The 16486-nt window shown below is 51.9% G+C and overlaps 1 protein-coding gene across 11 annotated transcripts in view; it reads left to right on the plus strand.

The window, feature by feature from the left end:
* Positions 1-16486, plus strand: part of NUMA1 (nuclear mitotic apparatus protein 1) — an 832005-nt gene that overhangs the window by 428985 nt on the left and 386534 nt on the right. For 7 of the 11 annotated variants that reach the window (XM_078658631.1, XM_078658630.1, XM_078658639.1 and 4 more), the window contains exon 13: positions 2471-2608. In XM_078658631.1, the coding sequence (XP_078514757.1) occupies positions 2471-2608 (138 nt within the window). The remainder of the gene's footprint in view (positions 1-2470; positions 2609-16486) is intronic. The other 4 variants (XM_078658637.1, XM_078658634.1, XM_078658636.1 and 1 more) reach the window with 1 other exon arrangement.

Below are 16486 nucleotides of genomic sequence, written 5' to 3' on the forward strand. Positions count from 1 at the left end.
CAGAGACTCTGTCCATCACCACCCCTTGTTGTAAATATTTTTGTCCACCCTAAGCGTGGAAGGGTATACTCAGATGTGAGTCCCTTGCTCATTGCACCATCAGGATTCATGCAAGCCGGGCCGAAGACGGCTGAAATGCCAGAAACCGGTCCCCGGAAGCTTGTTTCCTTCCCAGTGTAAGAATTGGCTTTTGTAGTCTGTTCTGCCCTGTTCCCATGATGCACTGGGCCAGGGACAGACTAATTTGCATACAGCCAGGTTCTGAAACCGGGATGGTGCAATGAGCTAAAAAACGGTGTTGGATTTAGCCCTGATCTCTTGACTGGGTGAGAGTATTCTGCTTAATTCAGAGACTCTGTCCATCACCACCCCTTGTTGTAAATATTTCCTTCCCTGCCGTCGCTGTTGTCTCCACCCTACTGGGAGGCCCGCTGTCAGGACTCATGGGGACGCAATATGTTTGCCTCAACCAGTGCAGCTCTGCGGGGCCTTAACACCTTATGTGTTTTGGCTAGGCCCACATCATGCTTGTGGGACTCTGCGGAGTCCCTTGGATCTGCAGCTTCTCAGGAGGGTGCTGGTGTTAACTTGTGACACCATGCGTTACATGGCCAGGAGCTTGCGACATTTTTTCTTCGCTCCGGTCTGGATATCTGAGGTTCTGGGTCGTGCCATGGCTTCTTCCGTTGTCCTTCGCAGCCATACTTTGCTTCGGGACAGTGTGTTCCCGGAGAATGTGTGGGAGGCCTGGTGGATCTTCCTTTTGATGGCACCGTCTTGTTCCACGCCCCGGCCGACTCAGCCATCCGGAGATTCTTGGCGGGGCTTTGTCCTCCTTTTTCTTCTTCCTTCTTCCTCCTTCCTCCTTCCTCCTTCCTGTTCCTCCTTCCCTATGTGGGGTACTGGTAGCTGTTATATAGCTCGTTATATGCTGGAGAGTTGTGGTCGCCTTAGAGTCTCTGCCTCTGTGGCGCTTGTGCTGAATGTGAATGCCTGGGTGGCACCCCGAGGTGTCCTTCTCTGGGGTTGCTGTGCTGTTAGTCAAATCTGACCGGCTGTCTGAGGCCTGGCGTCGTCTCACTGGTTCTGCTCCTTTTGAGGTATGTGTGCATACCTCTCTCTGTGGTGTGTCTGGGCCTTCTTCACACTCATGTTCACTGGCCTGGGGGTTGGGAAGGTTCTTGTGTTCTTCCGTCTTTTGGGGCGCAGCCTGCCGGTCTCCCTGGGTGCCCCTGGCTGTTCCCTCTTTCTCCCTGTCTCCTTGGCGCCTCTGGGTTGCTCTTCTTCCTCTTCCTTGCCTTGGCCTTAGATGGCGGTTCTGTAGCCCTGTAAGGAAGTGGGGTGCTGCGGCCTCCCCTTGCCTTGTTTCCTCTTTTGAGTGGAATGGGCTTCCTCTTTTTTCCTTTTCTTCTTCCTTTTCTTCTTCCCCCGCCCACGTGGGATCCGTGGCGTTCTGCTATGGAGGTTCCTTTTGCCTGCGGGGATGAGGCTCCTCGCCTTGCCATTGGCCTGGTCCCCTGTGGGGTCCTCTGTTATGGCCAGGCCAGTGGGTTTTTTCGCAGACACTCCTTCCCTGTGGGTATGGCTAGGGTATCTATTATACGTTAAGGAATCTGCGGCTTGTAGTCTATCAGATGTACGAGTAACTTACCCATGTTCCTTTGGGGAGGTGTGGTTGTCGATCTCTGTGTTGGGGTTCCCTTGGAGACTAGTCGCTCCTGTCTTTCTTGAGACCAGTTTCCCCTTTGTTTTTCCTGGGTGGGGTTGTAGTCCTGCTGTATGTTGTGACAAATGTGTGTGTGTTCCTTGTCTCCAGGAGGGACTATCTACATCCTGGCGGGGTGGCTGTTCAGGGCTGTACTCCGTTCTTTTCTTTCCCTGCCTTTGGCTGCTGAGGTGTTGACGCTGCTCCTTATGGTGGTGTTCGTCTCCATTCTTTTCCACTTTCTCTGCTCTTTCGCACACTGTTCCCATAATCCCACAGTTTTGTCTGATGGCTCCGCGTTGTGCCGTGGAAAAGTTCTCAGAAGAAAGCGGACGTAGGCGTGCTGGGGTGGGACTTATGTGACCTTTCTGACGTTACGTACGTGGATGACGCCTGGGTTTAGCCGCGTGATGCCGACCCGCCAGCGCAGGGATGCTGGGCAAAAAGTTTTTCGGACCCAGTCTCACGCCTGGGGCTAATTCTACGTTAAGGAATCTGTGGCTAGAATCGTGTCTACCACATACATCGTTACCCAAGGTAAGTAACTTGTACGTTAATACTATTCCCTATGGGCAATTAACCTTGGCTGTCAGCAGATCTTTGAAAGTGATAAAAATTCCTTTTCGTTTCAGATGTTGTAAATTCTTTCATAACCATCCATAAAAACTATTGTCTCGTAACTACTGTATATAGGCATGGTTCCTTATTCTCCATATTTTGTCTTGTGCAGAAACCATAATTGTTTTGTGATCTTGATTCTTTCAGCGAGGCATGGAAGAGTACATCCTCATCCTGCAGGGCAAAATCTCTTTGCTGGAAGATCAACTGGAAAAGATGGCAGAATGTGCTACACAGGAGAAAGGCGAAGTTATGGGCGATATCCTGAAGGTACAGATGCATACTGTAGGTGGATAATTTTAACTTACAAATGTATAGTATTGAGTTGGGTTGTATATGGTGGGGACAAAGGAAAAAGGCCAAAAGGACCATATTGACTATAGTATGGACTACTGCAGTCTAGTAAGGCATGGGTAAATTCAAGTGAATATCTGTATTACAAAAAGTAATATTGAATGTTACTTATTTTAACTTTTCTGCAAACATTGTATGGCCATGCATTCCTTTTCAGAACTGCTCAGTGTGGTGCCTTTGTGCTGTGGAGTTATTAGAAATGCCTCAAAACATTTTAATGTAAGCATTGAAAGCTGTATACCTACTTGTTCCATCATATAATTAGTTGGCAACCCTAGATTTAGTCTAACCAGTTTATATTTTTCCTCTGGCGTATGTGGGTTGTAAACTGGTCTGAGCTCATATTGTTGATGCATTATCTTTGTGAGACACATTGCTGTCATTTAAAATGTTTTATTTTCAGCTTGAGGCTCATTATCCAGTGGCAGCAAAATTACTTTTTCACACTTCCCACTCTTAGTAGTTTGTCTTTGAAAATATTGCTCTGCTTCAGGACTGTACCTGACCTATGCAGGTGTTAGCTCCTTTTAATACCCATGAAACCTTTGCCGGGTGAAATCTCTTCTAGGATCACATGCTTAGAACAATCCGGCATCTAGTGGTTGAAGTGTATTTATTTTTCTGCAAAAAACTTGTCCGCTTGTGGGTAGTTGACATGACCGTCCACTGTAATCCCACTGTGCTTGTGTGTGCCGACAATCTTAGGTGTTTTTCCCTGCTGTTGGATTGGGAGGTGCCTCGGAGATGCTGATTGGGGCACGCACTTCATGTTTTGTCCTTGGCTCCTGAAAACTTAGTACTCGACGAACCATAGTAAGAAATACTGTGGAAGGATTTGGAGGCTGACTCACCTCAGGAGGAGATAGAATCCTATCCCTCAAGACCATCCCCTACAGATGAAATTTCTGCATACTATACAGCTGTTAGGAAGGAAGCAGAAGTCTTTAGGGTGGCAACGGATGTGGAAAAAAACTGTTTTCTGCTCGAAATATTAACCCCAGCCTACGAGAGGAGTCAATATCTCGCTATTCTTCCCAGCATTGTACAGCAAGTCAAGGAGGTCTCCTAAGCTGGCGACTGTAGGAAGCTGGTTCTGTATATACTGTACCAAAGTAAGGTATAGTGTGCACAGAGTCCAGTGGATCCCCAAAGGCTTGCACAGGTCAAATTACATAATACCTCACTCTCTATATGTGGTAGTGTGGGTGAGCATTAAGACTTCATCCGAGGGTAGTGTTAGGCATTTATTGTACACACTCGGGTAAGAAATGATTCACACACTCAAAAACTGACCAATTGTTTTGTATAAAAATATTTGTTGTATGTTATTTTATTTATTTTTTTCAAATCTTTTTTATTGAAGATTGAAAAACAGAAAGCAAAGACAATACAGTAAGTCTTCCAATACTTAGATTAATACAGCCGTGGCAATAAATGACGCCTACAAAAAACCAAAGGAAGGAAAAATAAAAGGAAGGAGAAATAAGGACAAGTGTATCAATGCATCAAGGTTAAGCAGCCGGTGGAAGCATTAGCCATAGTACAAGCAACAGTAGAATATACAAACATTTGAGCATAGAGAATCATACAGAGTCAACGAAGCGAACATGAATAATCGACATTTAGAAGGTTACATCATGTATTTTATTTTTAGAACCAAGCAGGACTTGATGCAGGTAAGTATAGTATTTTGCAGAATAATACACTTGAATGTAACTGAATGCTGTTTGCCTTGTTCCAGGTAAGTCAAATTTTGAGAAGCCAGTATAGTTACTTTGTGATTACTTTTTAGATTACTTTTTCTACTTGGTGTGAAATGCCTAGCTATCACACTAGGACATTTCCTAGATACAAGGTAAGTAAAACAGTTTTTCTCTTAGGTTTCCCTAGAAAACACCCTTCACACATTTTTCAGCGGAAGACAGTCAGTGCAATCCTATGGAGAAAAATAGGGTTATTATCTGATAGACTACTAGCCGCAGATTCCTTAACGTAGAATTACCCCCAGGCATGAGACTGGATCCGGAAAACTCTTTTTTGCCACAGCATCCCTGCGTGCCGGGGGGACGGCATCACGCGGCTCGGCCCAGTCGTCATCCGCTGACGTGATGTCAGTGAGGTCACATAAGTCCCACCCCGGCGCGCCTCTGTCAGTTTTTTCATTCCCTTCCTGGGACGTTGGCGGATCCCTTGCACTGTGCGGGGCCCTCCATGGCGTCGCCGGCGTCTCCGGCTGGTTAGGCTCCAGGCTTGGAGGATATGGTTCCGTTGGGGTGCAGCCATTCGGGGGTCCCTCCTTCGTGCCACAGCGCCTCTGCTTCACCTCAGACTTCTGCGGGAGCCCCTGTGGTGGCCTTGTCTACGGTTGAGGTGGTGGCGCTGCTCTGGCGCCGGCAGCTGCTGGCCCGGACGGTACCACAGGGGTCGACGGACCACCCTCGTCCCGCTGTGATTCGAGGCTGGAAGGGGTCCCCTTTTCCCCCTCCTGGCCCCCTCGTCCCTCCGCGCAGCCGGCTGCCTCGTCCGAAGTAGTCGGAGGTTGAATCGACCTTGGCGGCGCCACATGGGTCAGCGGACCCCCTACATCCTGTTCTGGGTCGAGGCTGGCAGAGGACTCCTTGTCACTCCCCAGGTCCCTTTTGTCCCTCCACACAGGCACGTGCCTCGTTGGAAGTAGAGTCTGCGCCGTTCCGCCGCCGTGCCTTGGCCACTTTGGCTCCGGATAAGCTCCGGTCCCCGGCGCTGTGTGATGTGAGGGAGTCCTGTCCGGTGTCTCCTTTGGCGCCGGACAGTGATGACATCCTGCCTCAGGCTGGGGACTCTACTGAGCTGGATGGACGGCGAGTAGCAGACTCTTCTTCGGACGCTCCCTCTTCTCCGGAGGGTGGGTGCCTGCTGGGGTCATCCTCACAGGAGACGGTTCGCCACGTGGTGGCTTTTTCCCCGGCGTCATCAAAAGGCGGCTCCTCGCCATTCCCAAGGCCGCGGTTTTTGCCGGAGGAGCGACATGTTCTCTACTCTTCGGTCCCTCATTCTACTTTTCAGGTCTGGCCTTTGTATGTACTGCTTGGCTTCGGGGACAGCCGCCTTAGTTTGCAGCCGACCCCCACAGAGGAGCTGTTTTCCCCACCGCTGGGCCCTACGGAGGCGGGTGCGGCCTTTGCTCGCGCTGTGTCCACGGCTGTGGGTATTTTGCGCTTGGGTGATCTGGTTACTAATTTCCCTGCAGATCATCTTCTGGAGGTTCTCCACCAGGGTTCTGGTGGGAGGGAGCTGTTGCTTCTCTGAGAGTACGTTCCTTTCTTCCCTGATGGGGACTTGGGGGCGTCCTGCCACAGAGGACCCGGTGCCCCACCACCACCCGCACTGGCACCTTCCAGCACCGCGTGACCTTCCCTTCAACCCTCTGCCTCCAGTTCACTTTTGCGGACTGCCTTTCCCTCTCTGCCGCCACTGTTGGCTCCACCATCCCGGGAGGCCCACTGACTGGACTATTGGGGACGCAACATGTTCGCCTCGACGAGCGCTGCTCTGCGGGCCCTTAACACTTTGTGTGTTGGCTAGGGTCACCTCTTGTTTGTGTAACTCGGCCGAGTCCCTTGAGTCCGCTGCTTCACAAGAGACTCAGATCAGGTTGACTTGCGGTACCATGCGCTGGATGGCCGGGAGCTAGCAGCGTTTATTATTTGCTCCTCTCTGGACATATGAGGTGCTGGGTCGTGCCATGGCCTTTTCGGTTGCCCTCCGCCGCCATGCTTGGCTTTGGGACAGTGTGTTCCCGGAAAATGTTAGGTTGATCTTCCCTTCGATGGTACTCTGTTATTCCATGCCCTGGCAGACTCGACCATCCAGAGGTTCTTGGCGCAGCTTTGGCCTCCTCCTCCTCCGCCTCCTCCTCCTCCGCCTCCTCCTCCTCCGCCTCCTCCCCCTCTGCCTCCTCCCCCTCTGCCTCCTCCCCCTCTGCCTCCTCCCCCTCTGCCTCCTCCCCCTCTGCCTCCTCCCCCTCTGCCTCCTCCCCCTCTGCCTCCTCCCCCTCTGCCTCCTCCCCCTCTGCCTCCTCCCCCTCTGCCTCCTCCCCCTCTGCCTCCTCCCCCTCTGCCTCCTCCCCCTCTGCCTCCTCCCCCTCTGCCTCCTCCCCCTCTGCCTCCTCCCCCTCTGCCTCCTCCCCCTCTGCCTCCTCCCCCTCTGCCTCCTCCCCCTCCGCCTCTTCCCCCTCCGCCTCTTCCCCCTCCGCCTCTTCCCCCTCCGCCTCTTCCCCCTCCGCCTCTTCCCCCTCCGCCTCTTCCCCCTCCGCCTCTTCCCCCTCCGCCTCTTCCCCCTCCGCCTCTTCCCCCTCCACCTCTTCCCCCTCCACCTCTTCTCCCTCCACCTCTTCCCCCTCCACCTCATCCCCCTCCACCTCATCCCCCTCCACCTCATCCCCCTCCACCTCTTCCCCCTCCACCTCTTCCCCCTCCACCTCTTCCCCCTCCACCTCTTCCCCCTCCACCTCTTCCCCCTCCACCTCTTCCCCCTCCACCTCTTCCCCCTCCACCTCTTCCCCCTCCACCTCTTCCCCCTCCACCTCTTCCCTCTCCTCCCCCTCCTCCACCTCAGTGACTGGTGGGTTGATCCGGTTCTTGGACCTCCTTTTGGGCTAGTCGCCCTTGTTGTTCTTTGTGTTTTATGGCCACTCGAGTCCTCCTTGCTGAGACTATGGCTTTGTTGGCTGCTGGACGCCCTTGTTGACTCCGTATGTCTTGCTTGAGTTATTTGCACAGATTGGCCCTGAGATTAGGCCTTCTGTTCTCTTGGGCTGCTTGACAAGCCTTCTGCTGGGGTTGTTTTTTTCCCCGTGGCTCTTTTCGTTGGACTCTGCTGCGGAAGTTTCTTTCAAAGAGGGTTCCTATGTCTTGGGACTTAACATATCCTATGTGGGTAGTGTTAGCTGTTATATAGCTTGCGCTGTGCTTGGGAGTTGTGGTCACCTTCCGGCCTCTGCTCTCCATGGTGTTTATGTATGTTGCTGATGCAATTCTCTTGCTATTTTGGCGGTGGTGGTGTAACTGATAGAAGTTACTAGCCGCAGATTCCTTCACGTAGAAATATCCCCAGGCGTGAGACTAGATCTGGAAACTTTTTGCCACAGTATCCCTTCAGTCCGAAGGTGGGGGCAGCATTGCGCGACTCCACCCAGACGTCGTCAGAGTACGTGACGTCAGCGAGGTCACACAATCCCCACCCCGGCGAGCCTAAGTCAGTTCTTTCCTTTCCCGCGTGCAACGTGGATCGGGTCTTTACTACGGGCCTGTTTGGGGCCCTTTTTTCTCATCATTGTCTCTTCTTTTGGTGGAACAGTGTGCTAATGCCTTTGGGCTTCAAGAGTTGCACGTCGTGTGGGCGTCTTATGTCTGCAACGGACCCTTACCTCATTTGTATGTGGTGTTCAGAGGAGGATTACGTCACCACTGATTGTGAGCCGTGCCAACAGTTGAAGCCGATGTCGCGGTGGAGCGCCGGATGAAACTATTCTAGGCGCGTCTCTCCAGGTCTGCTTCCTCCCCTTGATCAGCCTTGGCAGACTGCTTCCAATACGCCTGTGGTCATCGTCCTCGCCCTTCTCCGATGTCGCGGGAGTGTCGCTACCTGGCTCTGCCGGATAAGGACTCTAAGAAGCTGGAACAGTTTGGTAAGCGGTTGTTCTCTTTGGCCAGCTTGGGGCTGCGGTCGGTAAACACCGCCTGCTTATTAGGCCGTTATTACCATGCGGTGTGGGATACCGTTGCTCAGGTGTTGCCTCAGTGTCCTGAGGAAGTTCAGGCTGTTCTTCCCCAAGCGGTTGCAGAGAGTAAGGCGGCTAAGTTCGCCATTCAGTGTGGTTTGGACACTATTGAGTCGTTGGGCAGGGCGATTTCTACAACAGTGGCGCTGCGTCTCCACACCTGGCTGCGTTCTACTGGGTTCTCGCCTGATGTCCAGAGCTCGCTCATGGCCATGCCCTTTGATGGCACTCGCCTGTTTGGCGATAAAGAGTGTTTTAAGGACTCGCGGGCCACGGCCAAGTCCATGGGTCTTTCTGCAAAGAGCCCGGCCACTCCTGGTTTTTGTTCCTTTTGTGACCAAGGCAGGGGTGCCCAGGCAGGTTCCTTCAGCAAGCCTGTGCAGAACCAGCCTCCCCGCAACTGCTGCTTCCGCAGGGGCGGGTCTGGGAATCAGCGTGGGGGTCATTCAACCTCCTCACGCTGCTTCTAATCAGAGTTTTGTGGAGCACCCCACGCCGGTAGGTGGCAGGATCTGGCACCACCCCACCACTGGCGCAATATCACATCGGACAAGTGGGTGTTGCAGATCATCTGTGGGGGTTACTCCCTTCCCTTTCAGTCCTTCCCTCCAGCCATGTCACCTTGGTGCCAGCGCATGTCGGGGATCACTTGGTGCTTCTTCAGCAGGAAGTCGCTGCCCTCTTGGCCAAGGGGGCCATCGAGTGCGTTCCCGGGCCGTAAGTAGGGAGTATTTGTTGTTCCCATTACTTTCTGGTCCCCAACAAGGACAAAGTTGGCCTGCACCCCATCTTCGACCTCCGGAACGTCAATCGCTTCCTCCGGAAGGAGAAATTCAAATTGCTGACTCTCTGGCCTCTACCCTGGAGACTGGATGGTAGCGTTGTACTTCTAGGACGCATATTTTCACATCCCCGTCCTACTGACCTACTGGCGTTACCTGCGGTTCACGGTAGGCCAGGAGCATTTTTAATTTACAATGCTCCCCTTTGGCCTTTCCATCACCCCTCAGGTGTTCACAAAAGTGATGGGGGTGGTCGCAGCTCACCTGCGCAGGTCAAGGGGGTCAGTCTTCCCCCTACCTCGACCACTGGTTGTTGAAGGCGGGCTCGCCCCAGGCGGTCATCAACCACCTTCAGACTACGGCCGATCTCCTGCATTTGCTGCAGTTCTCCATCAACGTGCCGAAGTCACTCTTGGGTCCCTCTCAGAAGCTCCCCTTCATCGGAGCGGTTCTGGATTCAATGCTGTTTCGTGTTTATCCTCCTGAACAGCGAGTCCGGGATATTCACGCTATGATTTCGATCTTTCAGCCTCTGTCCCGGGTTTGTCAGGATGACCCTCCGGCTTCGGGGCATGATGGCCTCCTGCATCCTGCTGGTGACACTTGCGAGATGGCATATGCGGGCTCTGCAGTGGGACCTGAAGTTCCAGTGGGCACAGCATCAGGACAACCTGTTCGATCATGTCCCGAACTCGGAGGGCACTGCAAGACAATTGTAGTGGTGGCTCACGAATCGCGATTGGGTCAGTGGCAGATCCCTCTCCTTTCCCCAACCAGAGCACACAGTGGTGACTGATGCGTCCCTCCTGGGATGGGGATGCTACTTGGGAGAAGCGAGGATCAGAGGCCTCTGGTCTCCGGCGGAGGAAAGATTTTGAGACTCGGGCGATCCGACTTGAAATTATGGCATTCCTTTCCTCTGTCCGGGGAAGTGTGGTGCAGGTGTTGACTGAAAACACCGCCATGTAGTGTTGCAACAAGCAATGCGGGGTGGGGTCCTGGACCCTATGTCAGGAGGCTCTGCGCCTCTGGACATGCCTGGAACATCGAGGCATTACCTTGGTGGTTCAAAACTTGGCAGGTTCTCTGAACGCCAGGGCGGACGAACTCGGCCCCGGTGCTTGATGGATCACGAATGGTGTCTGAACTCTGATGTGGCGTAAGCTCTTTCAGCAGTGGGGAGAGCCTTGGTTAGATCTATATGCCACCGAAGAGAGTGTGCAATGTTGCGAGTGGAGTTGCGGTCTGTTGTATGCCTTTCCGCCTATACCACTTCTGCCCAGAGTGCTGAAGAAGATTCTGCGTGACTGGGCCCAAGTCATCCTTGTGGCTTCGGATTGGGCACGAAGATACTAGTATCCTGAGCTACTCAGCATGGCGATCGATTTCCCGATCAGACTGCCTCTTCGGAAGGATCTTCTATCACATAAGCAGGGGACGGTCCTCCATACGAACCTGCCCAGCCTCCACCTCCATGCGTTGAGATTGAGCAGCGACAGCTGATACCTTTCCAATCCCCCCCCTGCTAAGTTTGAGATGTCATTCTGGCAGCCAGGCGTCCCTTCACAAAAACTGTATACGCCTCGAGGTGGAACAAGTTTGTGGCATGGTGCACAGCGAAGGCTGTGTATCCCCTTTCTGCTCCTCTTTCCAAGGTTCTTCTGTTCCTTCCTTCTTTGGCCCAGTAGGGCTCTGCTTTGGGCACTATCAAAGATTATCTTTCGGCCATCTCCGCCTTTCTACAGCTTCCAGATCAGCCTTCTCTTTTAAAGTCCCCGGTTGTTGACCGTTTTTTTAAAGGCATTACGCACACATTTCCTCCTGTGCCGTTCATCATGCCTCAATGGGACATAAACCGTGTCTTGAAATATCTGATGTGCGCTTGCTTCGAGCCTCTTCACAACTGTCCTTTGCGTCTTCTCACTCGCAAGACTGCTTTCCTGGTAGCTATCACCTCTGCCAGAAGATTGAGTGAGCTCCAGGTTCTTTCTTCTAAACCTCCTTTCCTTTCTGTTCATCCGGACAAGGTGGTTCTGAGGACCCGTCCTTCTTTCTTGCCAAAGGATGTCAGGCCCTTCTACATCGGGCACACAATCACTTTGCCCACCTTCTAAAGAGGAACAGAGGCTCCACCTTCAGGACCCAAAACTTGCGCTCTTCTTCTACCTGAGCAGCACACAACAGTTTTGGCTGTATGACCAGCTGTTTGTTGGCTACGTGGGTACCTAAAAAGGTTGTGCCATGCACAAACTAACCATCTCTTGGTGGGTCGTTCTCTGCATCAAGGCCTGTTACTCGTTGGCTAAGAAGGAGCCTCTACTGCCTTGAGACGCGGCGTTCCCTTGCAGGACATTTGTCAGGCAGCTATGTGGGCCTCGCTGTACACATTTACCAAGCATTACTGGCTTGACAATCCAGTCCAGAGAGACTGGTTATTCGGCAGTTATGTTCTCCGTGACTTTCTGGTGTAATCCTGTTCGCAGACCCACCTCCGGGGTTGGTATTGCTGGGGTATCTATTCTAAGGTAAGGAATCTATCACTAACGTGTCTCTTTCAGATGCACAAGTTACTACTTGTGTAACAATATATCTGTAAGAGACATTAGTTAGTGATAGATTCCTTACCGCGCCACCCATCCTCCCCGTTCTGTGAACTGATTACTAGGGTTAAGGTCATTCCTTTCAGGGCCCTAGTTTTATGGCACCAGTGGTCAGTTTCTTGCATGGCTATGCGTTCCTGGCGCGGAAAGTAGTGTACAGAACTGACGTCAGGGCGCATGGGTGGCACCTAAATAGTCTCCGTGACGTCATCTCTGCGCTTACGACGCCAGCGACTGACGCGGAGCCGCAGTACGCCACCTACTGACGTACAGACAGGGGTACTGCTAGCAAAACTTTCTGGATGAAGCCTGGGGATATTCGAAGGTAAGGAATCGATCACTAACTTATGTCTCTTACAGATATATCGTTACACAAGTAGTAACTTGTGTGATTGTTCCACAATTGGCAAACCTTAGTGATCCGTTTTAAGTCCCTAGTAAGTGGTATCTCCGGTACCTAGGGCGTTGGACCTAAGGAAGGTCCTTAAGGGCTGCAGTACGTATTTTGCCACTGTAAGGGTCCCCTCACAAAGCTCATGCAAACTGCCATTGCAGCCTGTCTTGACGCAGAGAAAACCGAAGTCGACATGTCACATCCCTGTGTGCAATGCCTGCCAGCACTACAAGTGGCATAGGTAAGGCCCTTACAGCAGTCCTTACAGCTCTAAGGCAGGATGCACCATAACCATGTGAGGGCATAACAGCGAAAGAAGATATGTCCTGTTCACCCTTGGATATTACCAGTGCACACAGAAGCCATGAGTACATGGGCTTGACACTAGTCATTAAGACAACCCTAGCTACAAGATAGCTTCTCTGTACCCCCAAGGTGTTTGGTCCCAAACACCTTGTCTTAATAAACCCACACTGAAGCCAGTGCTGGATTTATTAATAAATTCACACAGAGGGCACCTTAGAGGTGCTCTCTGAAAACCTACCGACTACTAGCGTGTGGACTGACTGGTCTCGACCAGCCAGCCTCCATTGACCGGTTACTAACCTCCCTAGGTGAGCGCTCTAGCTCTCAGGGGACAGGAACAACGCCTGCTCTGGTGGAGGTGTTCATACCACCTCCTAAGCACGATGGACATTTCAGGGCAGGAAGCTGCCTTACTGCCCTTATTTGACCCCGGTAATCACCAGGCCACCCCCTGTCCTGACTCCACTTTATGGCAGCAAGAACAGCAGGAACATTGAGGAGGTGGTGCCCATATTAAGCCGGCACAACCCCTGGAGTGGGTCAGCTGATGTGGACCCCACTTTTCATATTCGTCCATGTTTTGGGTGGAATCAGCCTTCTGGGGTCTAGGTTATGCCCACTTCCCACAGGAAGTGGTCATATGGAGGGATTTGACACCCTAAAAGTAGGTAGCCCATTGGATACTACCTGTCACTCCCCATAATGCCCCTGAATTGAGTATTAAATGACCCTACCGAACCCAAGAACTCAGATTTGACAGATCCACAGAAGGACGAAGAAAAGTCACTACTTGACTCTACGAAGCTGGGTCTGTGTATACTATATGTAGGACAGTGGGTTTCTGTTGCAGTAATCCTCCCCAACCCACCTTTTGCCAGATGTCTGATGCACTTAGACTGAAAGTGCCCTGGATCCCTGACAATCTGGTTCCCAGGGCCTGTGTTGTTTCTCAAACCTGTACCATTTCTCCCACAATTGGCACACCTCTGGCTCACATGCAAGTCCATTGTAAAAGGAACCAGTGGTACTAAGGGCCTTGTGACCGGAGAGGGTCTCTAAGGGCTGCAGCATGTATTGTGCCCTGCCATTGCAGACTGTGTTTTTCGGTGCAGACAAAACCTAAGAGTTGACATGGCAGACATCCCTTTGTGCCATGCCCACCAACCAAAGGTAAGTCACTCCTCTAGTAGGCCTCACAGCCCTAAGGCATGATGCACTATTCCACAGGTGAGGGCACAGCTGCATTACCGATGTGCCCCAACAGTGTCTGTGCCATTGACAGACATTGTAAGTACGGTGGAGCCATGTAGAGTACATGGACTGGGAGGTTTTCTTTACGAACTCCACAGCTACATGATGTCTTTACTGACTGCCAAGGAGTTTGATATCAAACTCCTCAGCATAATAAACCCACACTGATGCCAGTATTAGAGTTATTACAAAATGTACTCAAAAGGCATCTTAGAGATGCCCCTGAAAAACGACCAACACCCTTGTGTCCAGCTGACTGGTCTGCACCAGCCTGCCACACACAGATTTCTGACCCCCTGAGGTGGGAGCCATTGTGCTCTTGTGGGTCAGGAACAAAGGCTGCTTGGGATAGAGGTACTTCACACCTACCCCCAATCAGCAACTGCATTCAGGACAATGAGCCTCAAAGGCTTTGATATGCTAGCCAAGGCCCCTCAATATAGTGGAGATGTTGGCCCCCCCATGACCGGCCCCTGTGTTTGGGTGCATGATCAGTGGAAAAATTAGTCAGGAGAGGTGTCCTCTCTGCCAGGACCAGCCCCAAGGTGCCCTGGACTGAAGTGACCCCCCTCCTTAGGAAATCCTCAATGTTGAATGGAAGGATTCGACCTAGTCAGGTTAGGGGTACGCCCAATCCCCAAAGGGTGGGGACATTGTAAGGGTGTGGTCACCCTAAAGGCAATTAGCCCATTGGCTACCATCTGCCAGTGCCTGTAACACCCCTAAATTCAGTATTTAGAGGGATCCCTGGAACGTTGATCGTCCGATTCCTGCAACCTACGAAGACTGACGAAGATGTCGTTTGCAAAGCAAGAAGACACCTACTGCCTTGGCCCCAGCCCTACCGGCCTGTCTCCTTGTCGAGCCTGCAAAGACCACGTCTGTCCCGTTGCTGGTAACTAGGAAGACTCTCATTCTTTAACGACCAGATCTGAGGACAGCAGCCCTGTCCAGAAAATTCCAATACCAAGGATTCTTGCTCCAGGCGGATCTGCAACCCCTTCCCTTTCACCCAACGCCCTAGTTTGAGTGGGTCATCTGCCCAGTGAAGTCTCCCTCGCGACCCTGACCTTGTCTCCATTGGTGGATGACCTTTCACTGACCCCACAAATTCGTATGCAGCCTTTACATGAAGGGTTTACCTGACCGCCTCCAGCCCGAAGATCCAACACCAAAAGGTACCCCTGCATCCTCAGCCCTCCGGCCATCCTCCGCCCAACTGACGATGACTCTACCTCCCCCACCCATCCAACTTACATGCAGCCTCTGTGTGAAAGAAAACGTCCATTGGGCGCCGGGCGCTTATTGTGCACCCAGCTGTCCCTGTGCCACTGATCGTGTAGCTGATCTTAACCCCTGAGGCCTGTGCCCTGAAGTCATGGGTACTTGCCTGCAAACTGTTCCTCTTTGAGGTGCCCCCAGCATCTATTGATTTACATTAAGCCCAGTGACCCCTCACCCAGCGTTCCCTGTAATGTGCGCGCCTGCGCACCTTCAAGGTACCGAGCGCGCAGTGTTCCGTTCGCGCCGTAGCCCGCTTTTAAAACGCGAGCAACGAAAAACGGCAATTTCCCAGTTGCCTGAGGCCTTTGTGAAAGTATATGTGAAAATCACAGCTCCCGTTATGCGCTGCAATTAACAGGAATACTCTCACAAATACCCACAATCAGCCCGCAGCCTCTCTATTCAGAAAAGATGCTCATCAAGTCCAAAAGCACGACGTGTGCTTTATATGTCGTGCTTTTGGACTTGCTTCATTTCTTTTCTAAATAGAGCGCAGCCTGGTGCTGATTGTGGCCCATTGTGAAAATTGTTGTTAATTGCAGCACATGACAGTGCTGCAATAAACAGGAATCCTTTCACTACGGCCCACAATCAGCACCCAGCCGCTCTCTATTTAGAAAAGAAATGAAGCAAGTCCAAAAGCACGACGGGAGGAAATACTGCTCTCTTGGCCAAGGGAGCTATAGGAGGAGTTACTATTTCAGAAGTAGGCAGTGGTTGATACTCCCTCTACTTTCTAATTCCGAAAAAGGACAAAGGGTTTGAATCCATTTTGGACCTTCGGACTGTCATTCTCTTCCTCAAAAATTAGAAATTCAAGATTTTCACATCCCCATCCTGCCATGCCACAGACGTTAACTGCGGTTCAAGGTAGGTCGCAATCACTTTCAGTGTACCCTGCTACCTTTTGGCCTTACTAGTGCCCCTCAGGTGTTCACCAAGGTGATGGCGGTGGTCGCAGCTCATCTGCGCAGGTTTGGATGTCAGTCTTCCCCTACCTTGACAACTGGCTGTTGAAGTCACCTTTGCCCCAGACTGTTGTCTCCCAGCTTTAGACTACGACAAACTTCCTGCATTCACTGGGGTTCTCTGTAAACATGCCGAAGTCGCACCGGACTCCTTCTCAGATTCTCCCTTTCATCTGAGCTGTTCTGGACACAGTGCTGCTTCGGTCTTATCCTCTCAAGCTCCTAGTCCAGCATATTCAGGGTATGATATCCATGTTTAAGCCTCTATCCTGGAAACGGTGAGATTGACTCTGAAGCTGCTGGTACTCATGGCTTGGTAAAGCACGCCAGATGGTGTACGCGGGCTCTGCAGTGGGACCTGAAGTTTCTGTAGGCGTAGCATCATGTGAATCTCTCGGACATGGTCCAGATCTCGTAGGGAACTGCGACAGACTTGCAGTGGTGGCTAATTAACCCAGATTGG

This window comes from Lissotriton helveticus, chromosome 8, assembly GCF_964261635.1.
Source record: "Lissotriton helveticus chromosome 8, aLisHel1.1, whole genome shotgun sequence".
In the NCBI taxonomy this organism is placed as follows: Eukaryota; Metazoa; Chordata; class Amphibia; order Caudata; family Salamandridae; genus Lissotriton; species Lissotriton helveticus.